General features: G+C 37.1%; 1 protein-coding gene across 1 annotated transcript in view; it reads left to right on the top strand.

Moving 5' to 3' along the window:
- Nucleotides 1-18786, top strand: part of CDH13 (cadherin 13) — a 531145-nt gene that overhangs the window by 235800 nt on the left and 276559 nt on the right. Inside the window, exon 5 of the mRNA XM_009332307.1 lies at nt 10970-11122. Coding sequence (XP_009330582.1) covers nt 10970-11122 — 153 coding nt within the window. The remainder of the gene's footprint in view (nt 1-10969; nt 11123-18786) is intronic.

Here is an 18786-nt window from a genome sequence, read left to right on the forward strand (position 1 = left end):
GATGTCCCTGTCCACGGCAGGGGGGTTGGACTAGATGACCTTTAGAGGTCCCTTCCAACCCAAACTATTCTATGATTCTATGATTGTGTGTTCTTTTCAGGTAATTTCATCTCGATTGATTCTATAATTCCCCAGCATGATTCCATGAAGTGATACACATATAAGACTGTATTGCAATTATAATGGTCATCTGAAAGATTCTTAAGAGACTAATGTAACTCTGTCACTAATTGCAACTCTATCAAGATGTTTATGCATTGGAACGTGTACTGTGATACGTTACATTTCTAATTCTAACAAGAAGCAAGCATTCACTAAGGTTAAAAGCTGACCTCTTTAAAGTGGGAAAGTGAATCCAAGTTAGTGGTAGCTTTTTAACTGTAAGGTGATAATATCTGTGAAATGTACTGTGGATTTTGAACCTTTATTTTTTGGGGAAATGGGGGAAAAGAAGGAAGAAGAGAAAAAGAGCAAACTATTTATTGAAAAGATCATAATAGAAGACTGAAGGCATGTTTCACCATACTTTGTTGGTGACACTATCAGTGACAAAACCAAATTATTTTAGAACCCCAAGTCTGGATAAACTTGGAATTTGAAGCTTTGTTAAGGGAGGCAAAGTCACTTATGGAATTGCTAACAAAACCACTTTCAATTAATGCTTTTACTATTAAAAATAGACTAATCAAGGAATGGTGGTGTTAAAATGCTTATCAGCCCTATCTGGAAATTAACAACTAAAGAAAGCTAATGTGTCCTTTGGAAACAGAAGAGAGCATGAAGGGGTGAAGTTCCCAGAAAAGCAGGGCAAATGTTGCCTGGGACTGCCTGAGCCTTGGTGAGTGAAGTAACTGCTACCTTGTTGTGAAAACTTGCACTTTCTGTTTTTTGAGTGGATATGATGTGTGTGGAGATCCCAGATTCCTATAAGTGTTCCCTGACTAGGTAATCATGTCTGTGGCACTCTGTGCAATAAACTGGGTAACCCCTCACTCAGCAAAGAAATACCAATTTGAGACCAGGAGTCATTAAGAGATTTGAAATGCTCTCTAGTGGTAGCAATTTCACCAACCATGTGGATCTTTTTTCATCTCTAGCTAATGAGAATTCAGTCCATTAGCGCTACAGAAACAAAGGCAATGTAGCACAATTGGTAGTGTCTGCAAAAGATGGAAGAAATGAAGAAAGGTGGAGGGAATTTAAAAAAAAAAAAGCACATGGGAAAAGAATGTACATTTAACAGAACAAAGTAGGGAGCCAAAAACATTTCTGAGAATCAAGTATTTTTGCATCCATTTATGTACCCGTCCTGTGATCTAGGGAGGAAAGCAGTTCAAGTTTGTGGTGTTAGTTGTGGGCTCAGGTCTGGATGGTTGCCCTTCCACGGAGACAAGTGGAACAAGACTTGAGGTCAAGAATTGGGGTAGGGCTTGGGAGTCAGTCTTCATGAGTTGCTGCACATTACTTGAGATGTGCTGACAATGTAGGCTTCCTTCTCGCTTCCCACAGATTAAAGACACTGACTTAGCTTAAATCCTTTATTTGATCTGAAGTCAGGCTGAATGTTATACTAAGCGTGAGTCGGATTGTTGCTTAATTGCATACCTTTTAAGCTGTCATTGTAGATGGGTCAGGATAGAGCTGAATAGTGTTTTTGTGTTATAAATGAGGAGGACAAATCTGACAAAACTTCCCTCTGCCACCCTTGAATTCATTCTAATTCACCCCTGTTGAAGTTATATATTCACACATATCTGAGTCCAATGAATTACATTTCATCTATTTCTTCAGCAATGAATTAGAGTGACATCAGAAGTAGAGTAACAATAATTATACCTTTTTTTTCCTAAGGTTATTGCAGTTACATGGATGTAGGTAAAACTGTTGATCTCGTTTGTGATGACAGTGTTAACTTTAAGGGCCAATATCAGAAAACACAAATTATGTTTACCATTCATGACTTTAACTTAAATTTCTGCCTATCATTTCTAATAAGTTGTAGCTACTTACAGCTGTTTTGAATTGACCTCTGATGGTTAATCATTTAAGATGAAAAGTGAGGTGGACCCATTGTTAAAAACTGAAATGACTTTAGAGAATGAAAATTAAAATCCTTTATTTACAACATAAAGCATCATAAAGCATTGTTACTAATAGAAGTATTAAGTGCTTCATTAGATTAAAATGTTTAAAGTTTTAAATATCGAGATATCTGTCAAATATAGTTGCCATCTGTCCTTGACAGAAGCACCAACATCTGCTGAGATGCGGACCTGTGACCTAAAGATAAGTTTCTATACACAGAAAAATATTTAGCTTCCTACTGTGACCTTCCATGCACAAGACATGAGCTATGGATTTGTTTCCTAGGGAACTAGTGACTGAGGAAAATCTATAATTAGATCTGTGGGTTGTTTGCTACAAATGGGAATTGGGTGCTAAGCAGGTTCTTAAAGTATCCAGAAGTATTACGTTGTCCTCATGTAATGGAACCAAATTTTAAAAAATGCCCTTCATCATATTTCTTTTTTAATATCTTCAATTAAAATTTTTACATATTTTTGATAGAGTACTTATTCCTCTAGGTTCATTTTAACTGCAAAATATTTTCAAAAGTCAAGACTCAGCAGGTTGCTAGTTAAAGTAAAAATAAAATTAGACACAACCTTCTAATAAATTTCTTCAAATTAAACTGAATCCTAATTTTCAAGAGTGGTTTTAGGTGAATCATTCTCACCAGCTCCATTTTTCTCACTTTACTACTCCTATTTGGTTCCTCGGGTTGGCTCTGCAACTTCAATGTCTTATTCTGCAATTCCAGTTACTGTACCCAGCTGGATGTTTCCCCCTTAATCCAGACCTTGATTTCTTTCTTTGCTGAATGCGTGGATCTAAAGATAACGTTTGTAGCTAAGTCCCATGGGCAGTAATTGTAGCTGCAGGGAGAGGAAGCAACTAGGTTTTTTATATTCCCCAGACAACCGAGGGCATACTTCCCTAGACCTTATCAGCAGATTATTTTATCTTGGGCACCGTGCAGCTGAGATGCTGCTGTGTTACTTCCAGTCTGGTGCTAGATCAGAGTGCCTTATGCTTTCTTGGGTGCTGCAAAAGTAGCCTTGAGTAATAAATTAAGACTTTGATCTTTTTCGGAATAGATAGTACTGTGAAATACCTGGAAAACGGTACTGTAAATTGGCTCTGTTTTCCTCTTTTCTCCCACTTCTCGTAGATTTAGCTACATGTGTGGTGATTACACATTATGTATTCTGTCCTATGTCCTGAATTTCTGCAATTAGAAACAATTAAATGTTGTAATGTTGTCTCTGCATTTCTGCCTTTTTAGATCGGTGGTAAGTTTGCAATAAAGCACCTCTATAAATCCAAATAATCCTTTTTTTTTTTTTCTTTAAGGACATCTTTTAAGTTCTTCTTCATTTAATATTGTCAATCAGAGTCAGATTTTTCCTAATAACTAACCATAGCTTTTGAGCTACTCCATTTGGCTGTCACTCAAAAGACAGCAGTCCTCAAATTCCTTCAACTAACAGGGTTTGTTGCAAGTTAGTCACTTAAGCAGCAATTAAACTATGGTGATTCAATGGCTACTGAAAGGCCAAATCAACCAGTGGAACATCCAGGCCTTCTGTAACAGGTAATACTTCTAGGTCATTTTCCTCTGAGATTACGAAAAACTGTGTTTATAAATTCTGTGCTGTCAGTAGGAGGAAATTGTTGTGTACTGAGTCCAGAGTTTGCAGATATATATATATATCTGAAATTGACTATTACTTAGGAAAAGGGGAAGTGAAAATTATTTGTAATGAATCTTCTTGCTCTTTATAAATTAAGAGTAAAAGGAAGCTGAAGGATTACCTGCTACAAAAGATAATGCACATCTTGATGTGTTCATTGAATTACTTTACTTTGATCTATGAGCAAACGCTCACTGTTAGCTATTTATATTGGTTAAATCCTCAAATTTGGTGCAATTGTAGATGAAGCCTGCAGGCCCCAGGCTGCGACTGATTCTTCAAGGGGAATTGTTGCATCTGTGTACAGCTATGATAATGAACCTCAAACTGAAGGGATCCACCGGTGCACAGGGCTTCCACGTGTATAAATTCATTTTGTTTCATTTGGACACCTGTACATCCTACTACAAAATTGATCTCAATTTTGTAAATGTTTATGCATAATTATGATAAAAAGCCATTATGTTGAGAAGGTATTTTTTGGTTGAATATAAAATATCCTATTTGTGTTGATTTTTCTAAAAAGACCTCAAAAAATGAGCACTGGCGGTGAGACAACTTCATCGGTTTTTAATATATTGTGCCATTTTCATCCATTAAGATATTTTGTTGAAATATTTGTCTGTGGAATTAATTAACCTTGGCTAATTTTGGATTTAGAGTTGTTTTATTATAGTTACTAAAACATTGTATTTGCACTGGTGTAACGAAATAATAGTTGGTATAGTAACTTCTATAGGAAGCAGAACCCAAGTCCAACAAAATACTTAAATACACCGTCTGCATTTCAAGCAATACAAGTTCTATTTCCTTCATGTACATAAAGTTCTGAATATGATACCTGATAAGAGTATTCATGCAGTTTTGTTTGGATTGCTTCAGGCAAGGAACATTTGTACCATTTGCAGCCCCCAATCAGTCTTGCAAATGTGCATCAAAAATATGCTAAAACTGTGTGCTTTAATTCTCACAATGTTGTTCCTAAATTTGACACTTCTGAAGTGTTTTCCATTACAAAGCTCATAGTTGAGATGCTAAAAAAAACCCCTCTTGAGAATATCGGTGTATGATTTTTCATTTTCATAATTCATTTAATTTCAACTCCAGATTTTTTTTTATTCCCATGTTACATCTCTGACAGTTGGTATAAAAGTTTCCATATTCAAGGTACTAGTACACCCAGTACTCCAAAAATTTTATACAGCTGTTAAAAAGGCTTCAGTTTACAGATGCATTATTGTAACAATACATGTGTTCCTGTTTGAGGAACTTTTTTCTGTAATTCATAAAAGTCTTAAAAGAACCAATGCAAAAGAATGCAAATAACTAGTAATGGCTAATCTTGTAATAGTAGTTTTGCCCAGTGGCCACTGAGTTTTTAATGCATACGTTAAAGTGCAAAATTAGGACACTTTCCAGTCATGTGTTTCACCCAGTTAAAACTGAGTCTTGGGGATATGACATAGAAAATAGATTTTTAAAGTTTAAAATAACCGAATTATGGCTTTCTTTGCTGAGTTAAATCAAGTCTGTTGTCTATATACATTTTCTTCTCTGGGAAATACATATATATGTGTATTCTTATTAGAACTATCAACAGCATCAAGCAAAATATTTGTAGTTGATGACACAGAAGCAACGTCTGCTGTACTAAATGTAGTTTTCCCCAGCTTTGGTTCCCCCAGAAACCAAACACTTCACCTTGACTTTGACTGTGTTCCTTTACCTCGGCTGTCATAGGAGGTTGGGCCAGTGTTGTATATTCCTATTGCTGGTCACACTTCCCCTTGCATTCATTGCTTGTGGTTTCTAAAGTGCTGTTCCAGTGCAAGCACAAATATTAGAATTTGAGTGATTGACTGACTGGCTGGTTTAAGCTTTGCAGTGAAAGCACATGGTCTAGGAGATTTATACAGCTTTGAAAATCTTGCCTCATACATAGGCTGGAGATTGAAAACTGATCTGGAAATGTTTTGAAATTTGGGACTGTGATATTGCCTGCATTCTTGTATTGCATAAGCATCTTTAATTGCTGAAGTTTTTTTCTGTTGTTTACTTGAATTTTGCAAATATTGTTCATACTTGTCTATATTAACTTAGCTTGTATTTTGGGTAACATACTGAATGGGCATTTGTCCAGATGTGTTTTGGCTGATAATTATTTTTTTTAAGTTTGGTGATCATGAAAGGAAGGTTTTTTTGTATGTTTAGCTTATAGTAATGAAGCAGTTTCTGTTGGTTAGTGCTTTTGAATAATGATAGGAATATTTTGCATTTGTTTTGGTTGAAAGATTATTTGAGTCAGTACAGAGCAGATGGAGCCTCTGACTGTAAAGAGTGATTTTCAGTATGGCAGGATAGGAAGTATCTGTTTAAATATTTATACACTATCTAAACAATGGGCCTAAACCATTGTTTTGCTTTTGTGGAGCATAGTGATTAAAGGAAAAAATAGTTCACCTCTAGATATTCCATGGATAAATTTGCTCCCTGGGAGGCTAGGGAAGGGGGGAAACACCAAAAACAAACACACGCACCCCCCAAAAAAACCCCAAAAAAACACACAAGAGAGAGAGTGTAACACTCTGAAAGGAAAAGTACTGGGGTTTGAACTAAATATTCCTGTCTGAGGGTGGGATTTGTTTTCTAATTGAAAAGTGAAACTAACACAATGCATCGCTAATTCAGATGGTGTCAAAAACTAAGAAATTATGGAAGTGGGTAAGGCAAACACTTCTTAACGAATTAATCTGGTAAGGTAAGATGGTGCTGTTAAGGACAGATTTGCTGGGGTGGCAGAACTGCAAAGTCTCTCTCTGGGGGTAGTGGGGTTTTTTTTGTACTTCTATTTCTCTTTTTCTCTTGAGAACATTCTGATTTACTTTTGCGATAAACCCGTAACAATGGGGATCACATTGCTGAAATGAATTTAGCTGGAAGGGATACCTAATGTCAGCTGAAAAATAGCACTTGGTAAATATGTTTTGGCCATGGTTCAGCAAAAAGCAGATCCTGTCAGCTAAGTAACATTGTTTTCTTGTAAGTGTCTTTTAGTTGAGCAGAATTGTGCAGTCTCTGCCTTTTTGGGAAAAAAAAAAAAGGGAAAAAAAAATACTGGTTTGTCTGTGGTGCTAGATTATGTGGTCCTGACAAGGCTAGCATGGATCACTTCTGTTTTCAATACATTTGTTCTCTGATGTACCCTTGACATGGGAAAGTGTTATCAGGTGTGGGGTAGTGAGTAATGTCTAAATCTACATCTAATACTGTCGTTTGGGTCCTGGGTGAGGAAATAGCCTTCAAGAGTCTATATTATTGTGGGATGCTCAGCTGACATCTTTTCTGTTTATACGATCTGCCCGTGCAATGTCAAGGCCCTTCTGAATTGTGAGATCGGAACAAGGGAAAAAGAAATAGGTAGAAATTGGGAGGCCAGATAAAGTATGCCTGCCTTATCCGTGTTCTCAGTAGGTGGGTGCTTGGGTCTGTGCTACCTTAACTGGACCGTTTCCTAAGAATGAAGAGTCTTTATGTGCAACACATGGCCATTGTCATATGATGCAGACATTTTCAATATTAGAACCTGCACTGAAGTTCCTAAAGCCGTGAACAAATTACGGAAATAAGTGTTTCTGTCTGGGCTTCAGGTAGTAATAACTGTGGGAAAGTCATTTACGTATTTTAGAAACGTAAAAATGCATCCCAAAGTAAACATTCCAGCAGAAATAACCTGGCCTTGTTTTTTCTCAGCTAGTAAATTGGGAAAGCATTGTTGTGTAAATACATTGTAAGCTAGGAAATTTTCATGTGAACAGTGCTGTGTTTATGACAGTATTCAGAATAGCAGCCTTGCCAGAGGAGATGTCAGACAATCCTCCTGTTCTTTCTTCCTTGCTCTTTTTGAAGCACCAAACCATATGGCAAATTAAGCCTGATTTTTATTAAACTTTTCATTGTACTGAGCTTAGTGTGAACTGGGAAATGCACTTTCTTTGAACTATGCAGCCATTATATAAGCATCTTAATTAGGAAATGTTAATGTTCTTCCTTACATTCCTGGGAGTATGTAGCTCCCTCTTGTGGCTAATTAAACATTTTAAAGAATCATACTCCTGAAAATCACTTTTTGTGTGACCATCGTTGCTCTTCAACAAATGATGCAGTGGTACATGGAGCATCTCTAACCTGTGCTTCTTGTTACTATATCAAGCATAAGTCACTGTGCAATAACTAGATGCATAGATGGGTAGATAGATAGGAGAGAAGGGTCTGCACATACTTGTACCGTGAATGTGACTGCTTCCTGAATCTTTAAAAAAGCTGAGTGGACACATCCAGCCATTTAGAAAAAAGTCTGCTGTCTGGTAACTCTGTTGGTCCCATACATTATATGCTGAAGAATGGTTTAGAGCTAAAGTGAGGATGAGATATGGGATATAGTGTGGCCAGCAGGAGTAGGGAAGTGATTGTCCCCCTGTACTCAGCACTGGTGAGGCCGCACCTCGAATACTGTGTTCAGTTTTGGGCCCCTCACTACAAGAAGGACATTGAGGTGCTGGAGCGTGTCCAGAGAAGGGCAACAAGGCTGGTGAGGGGTCTGGAGAACAAGTCTTATGAGGAGCGGCTGAGGGAGCTGGGGTTGTTTAGCCTGGAGAAAAGGAGGCTCAGGGGAGACCTCATCGCTCTCTACAACTACCTGCAAGGAGGTTGTAGTGAGGTGGGTGTCGGTCTCTTCTCCCAAGTAACTAGCAATAGGACGAGAGGAAATGGCCTCAAGTTGTGCCAGGGGAGGTTTAGATTGGATGTGAGGAAAAATGTCTTTACTGAAAGAGTGGTTAAACATTGGCACAGGCTGCCCAGGGAAGTGGTTGAGTCCCCATCCCTGGAAGTATTTAAAAGACGTGTAGATGAGGCGCTTAGGGACATGGTTTAGTGGGCATGGTGGTGTTGGGCTGACGGTTGGACTCGATGATCTTAGAGGTCTCTTCCAACCTTTATGATTCTATGTGTTGTAACTCCAAGGAGTACAGATCTTTCGGGTACCACATTGGGATGTCTTGCCATCAAACTCAAGGTTAATATCCTTGCCAGATTTGGAGTTGAGAGGAAATTTCCCCTCCAGTCAGGTTTGCAGGGACCCTTATTACTGTTGTTATTACACTCCTTCCTTTCTATCTAGTGTGGAGAAAGATCTGTATATGGTTATGTGGAATTTTTCTGATAAATTCCCTTGCACGGCCCATGGTTTGTTTTGCTTTCTTTCTGCGGCTTGTTACAACTGGGGCATTGTGCCTATGCTACATCTTAAATTTGTCATAAACAGTTAGGTAATGTTTGATGGCTATGGTGGAAATGGCTGTTGTGTAGACACCTCTGAATTAGATTTTTGTGCTGGCCTGTGGCTGACTTCAGGCCTTTCAAACCACTGTTCTTATATTGGATGGGAAGGTGCACTTGTCTTGTAATAAGTCTCAGAAATCAGGGCAGAAGATGATCAATTCATCTTTTACCTACAAAAGTGAGCAATGGTCATGACATCGCAAAATCGTATGCATAGCTTTGTTAAGAAAAACACATATTTTTAGGCTTGATGTAAAAAATACCAGAGATTGGTCAAAAAAGGAATTGAACAGCAGGTAACTTTTCAGTAGGAATGATTAAGTTTCAGTTTCATCACAAAACCTGAAGTTACAAAGTTACTTTGCCCTTTTGTCACCTGCAGTGTTGTCTGCCTCTGTGTTTTGGCATGACATACTCAAAAATACACATGAAGAAAACTCCATCCATTAGTGTTTCTGACTTGGAAGGAGGAAAAAAACAAACCAGTGAAACAGGTTTTTACTTTGAAATTTCTCCCTTCCCCAAAGGGTTTGAGAATTGAAACTTTATCTCTGAAAATGCTGATTTCCTATTTCATAACTTGTGGCAATTTTTTTCTCAATTAAAATAAAGGAATAATGATTATGGAGTTTAGTCAAAATCTCCAGATTACTGCCCAGTAATCTGCAAACCAGTGATGTGAACCCACAGCAATAGAGCAGCAAACATGTATTGCCTCAGGGACGTTATTAAACACCCTGCATATTTATTATCTCAAAATGGGAGCAGGTCCAGATTTCTAAGGCCACTTTTTCCCTTCCTCTTCCTGAGCTGTAATTCGGACCAGCACATAAATATTTGACTTAATGTTTCTGTGGAAATATAAACAATATAAAATTGCTAGAAACAAAAGAATATGAAACAGCAGAGGGAAGGAATGGCTTGGCAAGATTGTCAGCCTTAAAGGGCAAGATTAATTTATAATCCTCCTAGGTTCTGGTGTACAAATACAAATTTGGAAAGCATGTAGCTTATAACAAGCAGTGTGTAGATCTGCAAGTTTACATATGCTGCTGTCACTAATGTGAAACAGCCTTGAAATTGGATTTTTAGGGATTTTTTTCTTATGGGGAAATAAGGTGGTGATAGTAACAAGGAGTTTCCGTACACACGTGTGTGTACATATATCAATGCATAAATTTGGAAAGTGGAAGAATTCCAACTGTGTGACTAAGCAGAGTTCTGGGCAGGATACCCAGATATTTTCATGAGGAGTTTTTTCCCTTGGTTTAAAATCCTGGGAAAGGAGGAGTGCAGAAGGGAATGGGGGGAAAAAAACCCAACCTGAAAGTAGTCTATTTTGTAATGACTTTATGATGGCTAATAAAAAGGACTGACTAATCAGAAAATAATGTGTGATGGCTATCTGGTATTGTAAGGGTCGTTGTGAAATAAGTATGCTTTATGCCACTCAATGCAATATGTCTTTTTTCTTTCTTTTTTTGTAAGTTTGTAGCTGTTTTATCAATTTAACAGAAAAAAGAAATAGAATTAAATAAAATGTCAAATTTTAGACATAGAGTGAATACAGTACCAATGGAATAATAGAAACTTTAAGTATTGAAATAGAAGACAGTAAAGATAAGACAGGAACGAGCTAAGGACATGAGTAGCTTTTTCAGGGTTTAACACAAGAATTGCACAGTGTTTTCTGAATGATTGAAACCATGTTTTATAGTTATATATTACCATGAACCATATTTTATCGTTATATATTATTGGCAGGGAATATACCTCAGACATTAGGTAAAAGATCAAAACAGCTTATGTGGGTTTAGAATGATTTTAAAAGCTTTTATAATATGGTCTGTAACTTCTTGTTTTCTGCCATGCAGGTCATCAGCAGTGAAGGGACAGAGGGAGCAAAGTTTCGACTCTCTGGTAAGGGAGTAGATCAAGACCCAAAAGGAATTTTTAGAATCAATGAGATCAGTGGGGATGTCTCCGTGACCCGAGCCCTTGATAGAGAAGCAATTGCCAATTATGAGGTGAGTACTCATAGCAATAGGATCTCTGCCTCTATGTTGATAACATATATTTTTTGAATGTGTATTTGCTTTTGAAACGGTTACAGTTATTGAAAACTAAATTGCAGCTACTGTCCTATAAAATTTTCAGAAGAACCGTTTGTCCTTTGGAAATGGTACATGTGTTTAATTTTACATGCAATTGGAACTCTGCTTTCTGCATGCAACTTCTGTCATTTATCTTTAGTAGAAATACTATCTGAACATTGTGTATGCATTTGATTTGTAAATACAAAATTATGTTTGGACAAAAGGAGATCTTTTCAGGAAGTTGCCACTAAGGTACCACGTGGTTATACTTTTTTTATTGCCAAGCTGTCAGTGGAATATACTATTCAACTCCACTTTTAGTAATGGGTATCTTTTAATAGAGATAAAGAAGATTCTATTAATATGAAAATGTTAGCAGATACATCTCTGTCAGATGTATGTCTCCTACAAAGATTTTTACTAAAGATTTTGTTCCTTGTCAATAAATGCTATGTTTCTCCCCATTGAAATTCTAACAGACGAGCTCCGAAACCTGTAAAATAACTGCACCGCAATGTCCTGAAATGCGTAGTATAAATAGAGGATCTGTCAATTCATGTTTTCTATCTAGCTTTTGAAATGTGCAGTCAGATAAATTGCGTCTGGCCACTTCAATGCAGATGAGCAGCATAATTCAAAATGCAAAATGGTTAGTACATTTGCATGTTGCCACTTCTGCCACAGCGTGGGGGACTGACCTGCGTATCCTCATGCAGCCGGGAGCGTGCGGTACTCCAGCCCATGTGGGGCACAGGCTCTGGTGACAGTTCTGACTGCCATCCCTGATCTCTTTGTCATGTCTGCTGCCGTGTAGTAATCAATACTTGTGCTTTCAATGCTGTTTCTCTCTTCCTCTGGAAGAGTTTGCCAGTTAGATGACTAGTCATACTTGCTCAAACAGCACTGCTAAAATTTACCGTATGTTGGTTTTCAACACTTAAACATCTATTTCTCATCCGGGTCTACAGTGAAATATATGTTAACCACTCGCATAGGATTTATGGTAGTTACTGATGTCCTCCTTAAAAGAAAAACATTGCAGTTTCTCTTTTTAACACTGTTCCTCATCTTCATTTAGCAGCTGTTTCTTATTTTATCAGTGGCTTTCCACCTTAATGTGTTCAGTATAAACCTTGAATATTTTTTTACTGGAAAATCTTAGTAGTCTTTTCAACCTAATGCATCAAACCACAAATGGCCCTCCTATCTGATCTGGCAAAGTATACACTTAAATTAAGACAAAAACATTTCCCTAGAGGAGCCTTTTTGAAGCAATGCAAATTATATACAAATAGTGCAGTGTAGTAGATTATCCAGAGCAATGTGAATGTATATCCTAATAGGCTGTAGTGCTTTCTAACCTGTTATATAGCACTCTGCTCAGCATGCTCACTGGCATCCTGTTGTGCAAAATGTAGTTGAAAAGTTCTGTAGGAGAACCCTCAACTTGATTAGTCTGTCTTTGAATCCAGCCCATTGTTTTCCAATAAAGATGTATCATGGTGTCAGGAAGGCAGCAGGATTTTCTCCCTGATTTCCCTGGTACACTGAAAGACGAATTACCTGAAAGACCCTTAAATTTCTCTCAAAAGTGTTTTTGCTTTCTGTTTTTGTTTGAGCTCCCCCTGCCCAGTATTGATGTCCTGAAAGAAAAAGTTCAAAGCAAAGGGCAAACAAGGAAAGAATAGATCTCCTTGAAAAAATAAAGTTCTTTGCAAGCCATCATATCATCAAGTATATAATCAGTGGTGGGGCAAGGATAAAAAGATGAAATCTGTTTGAATCCTTCCAGCTACACAGAGGGCTGCTGTGCATGAGCACTGTTTTTTTTTTTCCTATGCTTAGTGCATATATACTCCAGGGATGAGAATTAAAAAAATTTTAATAGGGCACAAAATAGAGCTTTGGTGATCACAGTATTTCATAGAACTTTGCAGATTTTACCATCCATGTATCTCAAAATATTTTAAATTAGCTAAGAATATTTATTATAAAAAATCGTTGTTGTTTCTTTCATTGAATGTTTGAAATTCTGCTTTTTGCTGCCCTCTTTCTCCTGGAGGAATATTGAAAAGCCTGTAGAAGTGTTTCCATATATTCATTACAAGAGAAACATGATTAAATTAAAGGAGTACTGAATTCTACTCAGACAACTGTTGATTGTCTGAATTAATCCTCTCTTTCTATTATTTATTTTTAAATATTTTACTTTTAGTAAAAGGTAGAAAATATTTTAAAATAGAGTGAGGAAAAAATCTGTCTGATGGTCAGGGCCTGCCAGTCTATTTGATGCAGCCCAGTTGCATGGCAGTTGTGTTTTCAGATGAGTTCAGATTCTATTTGTTAGCAAAACAAACTCAAGCTGGCAAGAGGAATGTAAGGCAGCTACATTAATGACACTCACCCCCCTGAAACAGACTTATTTATCCAATTGATTTATGAGTTTATTTTTTACGAACTCAGTTAAATTGTTCAAAAATGGACAAGTATGTGAAATTCCACCAAAATATTAATGTCAGGGTGATTAATCGCCATAGTAATTCTGACCTAATCCCCTGCTCATTTGAAAATGTGATGATTTCTATTGAGAAAATGAAACTGTGCCAGAGGAGGCTGGTGAGACAGCAAAGTCCAAAAGCCACTACATTGAAATTAGCCATTAATAATTATTTTTCTTCTCATGTGTATGGAACTCTGCTAATGAAATCGTGTTTGCCAATGGAAAAAGGTAGGTGCTTCTGGTGAGTTTTTCCCTGTAACTTTGTGGGGTGCCTCCTTAAAGGTCAAGAATGTCAGTTAGCTTCAGTTTTAAGTGAAAGCTGTTTATGAAGAAGAGCAAGAGGATGTAAGGATGTTGTTATGCCCAGCAGAGAAAGACTGTTTTAGAAAAGTGTGTAGGAATTCCTTTTTTCTTCTAAAGAGGTCTGATAAAGAGCATCCTGATAGGAATTCTCTGGATCAGAGTAAACCAGTGGATTTACATTGAATGGTTTTATTTTGGGGCTTGCCAACAGCCTGTTGATGAAACTACTAAATGATGCTCTGAAGAAAGGGCTTAAGCAGAATATGGGCATATTATTGAATTGCTTCTGGGTTGGTGAGATAAGCAGGTAGCCTAGAGCCCCTATTTAATGGGAGCAAAAGGTGTTTAGTTGTACAAATATGCTCTCAAAAATAGTATCTTTGGTTTTCTGTCAAGATTTGAATAAATACAACTAGTTGGAAATTTCAGACAATGGCAAATCATTTATTTATTTAGTATTGAAAAATGCAGATGTGTAAAAACAGATAAGGAACTTGGTGGGGAGACTTAAGATGGATTTTCTAGTCCAAATCAGTGAGGTACACACCATCCAAAAATTGCCAATAATCTACACAATTCTGAGTTCACTTCAGATCCATAGTCTTTCCTGATTCCAGCAGAGCAGAAATACTAGTGACTTTTCAGTTGCATCTTCTAGCAAAAAAATCGAAAGAATCGAGTGCTTCTGAAAAGAGCTGCAATAACAGAACTAAAGGATTCCAATGAATTTGGAAGTCTAGTTGTGCTAGGTGTTGATAAAAGATGAGTGAATTGGGGAAACAAAGGTTCCAATAGAGGGCCAGCGAATACTGGCTGAAAAACAGTGCTTATGGGGTAATCTGTTAATTCAAAACATTGAGCTCATTTTCAAAGCCTCACATTTACATAGATAACGTATTCGTAGGCAGAATGCCTTCATGCAAGTAAAAGCAGGAAGAGTTGCATATATTGATTACCATGAACAAGATGACAAAAATTGCAAAGTTAAAGAATTATGTTTTGTTCTTTACTCAAAGTTAGGTAGGCTCAGAAGAAATGGGAACAATATTCCATTAACTTTTTACAGTTAATGCATAAGATTTTGGTTAGGCATTCCTTGGATACAGGACAAAGCCTGACGTTGTATAAACATGTTTCCCATCACCTATCACTGCTTGTAATCCCTGCAGCAGTAAAATCCAGTTCTGTAGCCTCTTAAGCATCACTGGTAAATTGCCAACCAGTCAATGGGGAGCTTTCAATCGGGTCTCAAGATTTTAAAGAATGTTGCCATCGTTGATGGGCTTTTTCATAACTGCTTGCCAAGTGTAAATATGTGTGGAAGAGAAATAATCAGAAAGTGATCCTTTGCAAGCATGAAATGAAGAAGCTTGATAAAAATATTCAGCGACGGTGTGCAAATTAGAGCTGTAACCAAATTTACCTAGGCAATTTGAACTGCTAAGGAAGAGTTAGTTTTAATTATTTTTTAAGTAAAAAGTTTTATTTGCTTTAGAAAATACTTAACAAGCAGAGGTGTGAAATCAGCTTTCGGCGTTTTTTATAATGGCAGATCACACTTCTGTGAAAGGATGCCTTGCAACTGGTAGTGACAGACTGAGATATTTAGAAAACTTACGTTAACGGGACTGTAAAGCAAAGTAGGACTATTTGCTCTGTGTAGTACTGTATCTATATGTTGGATAAGAAGTAGAGTGAGAACAGGCTAAAGAATTCAGACCAATCAACAGCAACCAAATCTCTAGTGTGGACTGCTTCAATTTAGGCTACATGAGACTTGTTTCTGTGACTGAGCCAAACATTTAGGGTGATGCTGCAGTCCTAATGGACTCTCTTTCTGTGTTTAATATGGAACAAATAATGGAAATGTTTCACAATCATAAGGAAAACTAGCTTGGTCAGGTGCCAAGGAGTATTTTGTGAGAGAGATTTTTAGGTACTTGAATGCATTTTTGCAGATACTGAAAGTATTACTGTAGCAAAAAAACTAGAAGTGAACACCTGTAACATATCCCGTACAGAACGAACGTGTCTTCTGTGTAAGTCCATTTTAGTGCAGCCACATCCTTTTCAGCATGATTTATCATACCCTGGTACTGAATCTCTGCAATATGCACTGTGGAGATACATAGACAGCACACAGAAGCGTGCTTCTCTTTAAGAAGGAAAGCCATGAACTTGCTTCTAACTTCAAGACTGATCTAAACTGTATTTTAATCTTGGTGATCTTCACTGGCATAATTGTCTGAAGTGTAAGTGATCTGCTCTGTCTTGAGCTGAAATGAGTTGATGGGGAATGTCAGACCTCAGTCATCTCCCACTAATATCCTGAAAAAAAGAAGGGACTTGGCCTTCGATGGGAGGTGGTGTTTGGTCTTATAGAGATGTAAATTTCAGTAAAATGTGCTTGATTTAATTAAAACATCAGTAATACACAGAGAAAACCTGTTAAAATATTGGTGTTCCCAAACTGCATCTGTTATATCAAAAAAGCTTGGAATAATGGCAGAGTACAAACTTTCAGGGAGGAATCCTGGTTATTCAGCAAGGAGAAAAGGAAGAATATTTCACTGAAAAAAAAAAAAAAGAGTTCTTGTGCAGCTATTGGATATAATTATTAATAAGCTAGAAACTTATTTATATAAATGAGGTGTAGTTAGATCAACTGACATGCAGCTGAAAATTCTGACAGTGAAAAAGATCTCTGTAGCTTGTGTTACACATGTACATGTAGAGAGTACATGAGATACTTTATGTTTTTTTTTCTTTATATTGATATGTTTACATATATATTCATTAATGTGTTCACATGTTGGGGCAACAGGTAAATTCAGAGAGTAATGTTTTGAATTAATTTCATATTTTGACTACAGAGAGAGAAATGAACACTGACTGAGAAAGTGCCATTAGGTTGTTGTCTGGCAGCATTACTTGAAATTTAGCTATCCCTACATGGACTTTTGAGTAAGCAAGCTGATGGTAACGCGTATGCAAAAGAGGAAAATTCATCACTATGAATGCTAAAATAATGAATTGCTATAGGTAGGATCTCAAAAAAAAAACCATGGGCCTCTTGAAAAAACATTGAATTCCCTCTGTCACGGCTGCACATGAAGGAACTGCAGGCTGCTGTGTATCCTGAGGTGTAGGCATAATAATCTTAATGTAGCACAGAGACTTATGTCTCAGCAGTTGCACTCCTGTTCATATAATAGTCACAGATTATAATTTCTATAAACATATGTTAGCACAGCATCAGGCTTAGCATCAGAAATTGGTCAATTCACGGCTGAAACTGTTACACTGGTATTATTCCAATACAGGCATTTTCATATAGGAAGAGGAAATCAACTCTACCTTTATATCAGAATACCTTCTACTTCAACATGTCTTGAAGATGCAGAATGCAGGAAGTTCAGATAGTCTGCTCTGGCGGTAACCTTGCTCTGTCATTACACTCCTTTCTGAAACTTCCACTGCGGCCAAAAGTTTTGGAGCAGCTAAGTTTCACTACTGTTGATGGAGTGTTAGGTTGATATAGTGTGCATGTGACCAGCCAAGTTCTGTTACTGATAGAGAGCTCCATCGGTTATACAAGTCTCATCCCTCAGCAACACCTTTATTCCAGTGTAACTTCTCAGCATAACCTGGCTGAGATGCCTTGAATGGATTTAAGGTGCTTGATATGAGGCTCTGTATGTCTCTGTCTCTCATTAACAAGCAACTGTTGGTGCCTATAATCTCCAATAAAGCATGCTGTCCATAAAATAGCATTATGCTATGGAAGACTCTGAATCTTATGGAAACTTGTTCTTCTGACAATACCGGCTTGGTACTGAACTGCTTCTGACATGATTGTTCACGACTTAGCACTGCTTTTACTTGGATGGGGAAAGGGTGAAGTAAATGAATCTGTCAACTTAAAAAACCCACTTTTTATCTAAAAACCAGGAGTTGTGGATTAGTCAAAAAATTGTTGCTTCCTGTTCTTTGGTAACAAATGGATTTAGACATAGAAGGCATTTTTTTAAGATGCCATAAATTGGAGAAGAACAGGTATTGTTTGTTAAAAGACAATTAGTATGTCTTTAATATTTTTTTTTCCATCGAGATTATGAAGTGACAAGATTAAGTATTAAGAGAGATTTCACCAAACCTGGAAGCAGAAATGCAACAACAGGAACAAACCCAGCAGAAGCAAAGGTCTAGATCCTTCAATGAGATCTGTATAGGCAGATTCCTGAATTCATGGGGAACTTTTTGACATTGACTATTTACCAAGGTCAAAAACAAGGTGGTCACCATAACTGTGTGCATAAATCAAATATTTGAGCATACAAATTTTACATAGAGTCACATTTCTTAAAAGTATAATTTAAATAATTGCTTGCACAGCTGGGATATAAATGGGATTTCCAGCTGCTGGAGATATCTCTCTTTCTCCCAAGGTTGGTTTATGGGATAAAAAGAAAACCTGACAGGAAATGAAGTTAAAATTCATGTTATTTTTATGTATATTTTCCCATTTTGTCTTGGGGGAACAAGATATCTACTTTATATAAACTTTCTAATTTACCATATCTTGTTCATTTTTACTGTAAATAGTCTATTCAACACATAGTGTAGATCTTAATGGTATGAGATATCAGCAGGGTACTGTGATTCATTTCAGAAGCCACTAGCATCCTCATATCATTTATGTGGAAAGCATACAAAAGTCAACAGTTAGTTTTGTTGGAGGGCATATGCTTTATTCTTAGATCTAACGGCTTGCATGGCTTTGACATTCCTG

The sequence above is a fragment of the Pygoscelis adeliae genome, unplaced genomic scaffold, assembly GCF_000699105.1.
Source record: "Pygoscelis adeliae isolate BGI_AS28 unplaced genomic scaffold, ASM69910v1 Scaffold18, whole genome shotgun sequence".
Lineage (NCBI taxonomy): Eukaryota > Metazoa > Chordata > Aves > Sphenisciformes > Spheniscidae > Pygoscelis > Pygoscelis adeliae.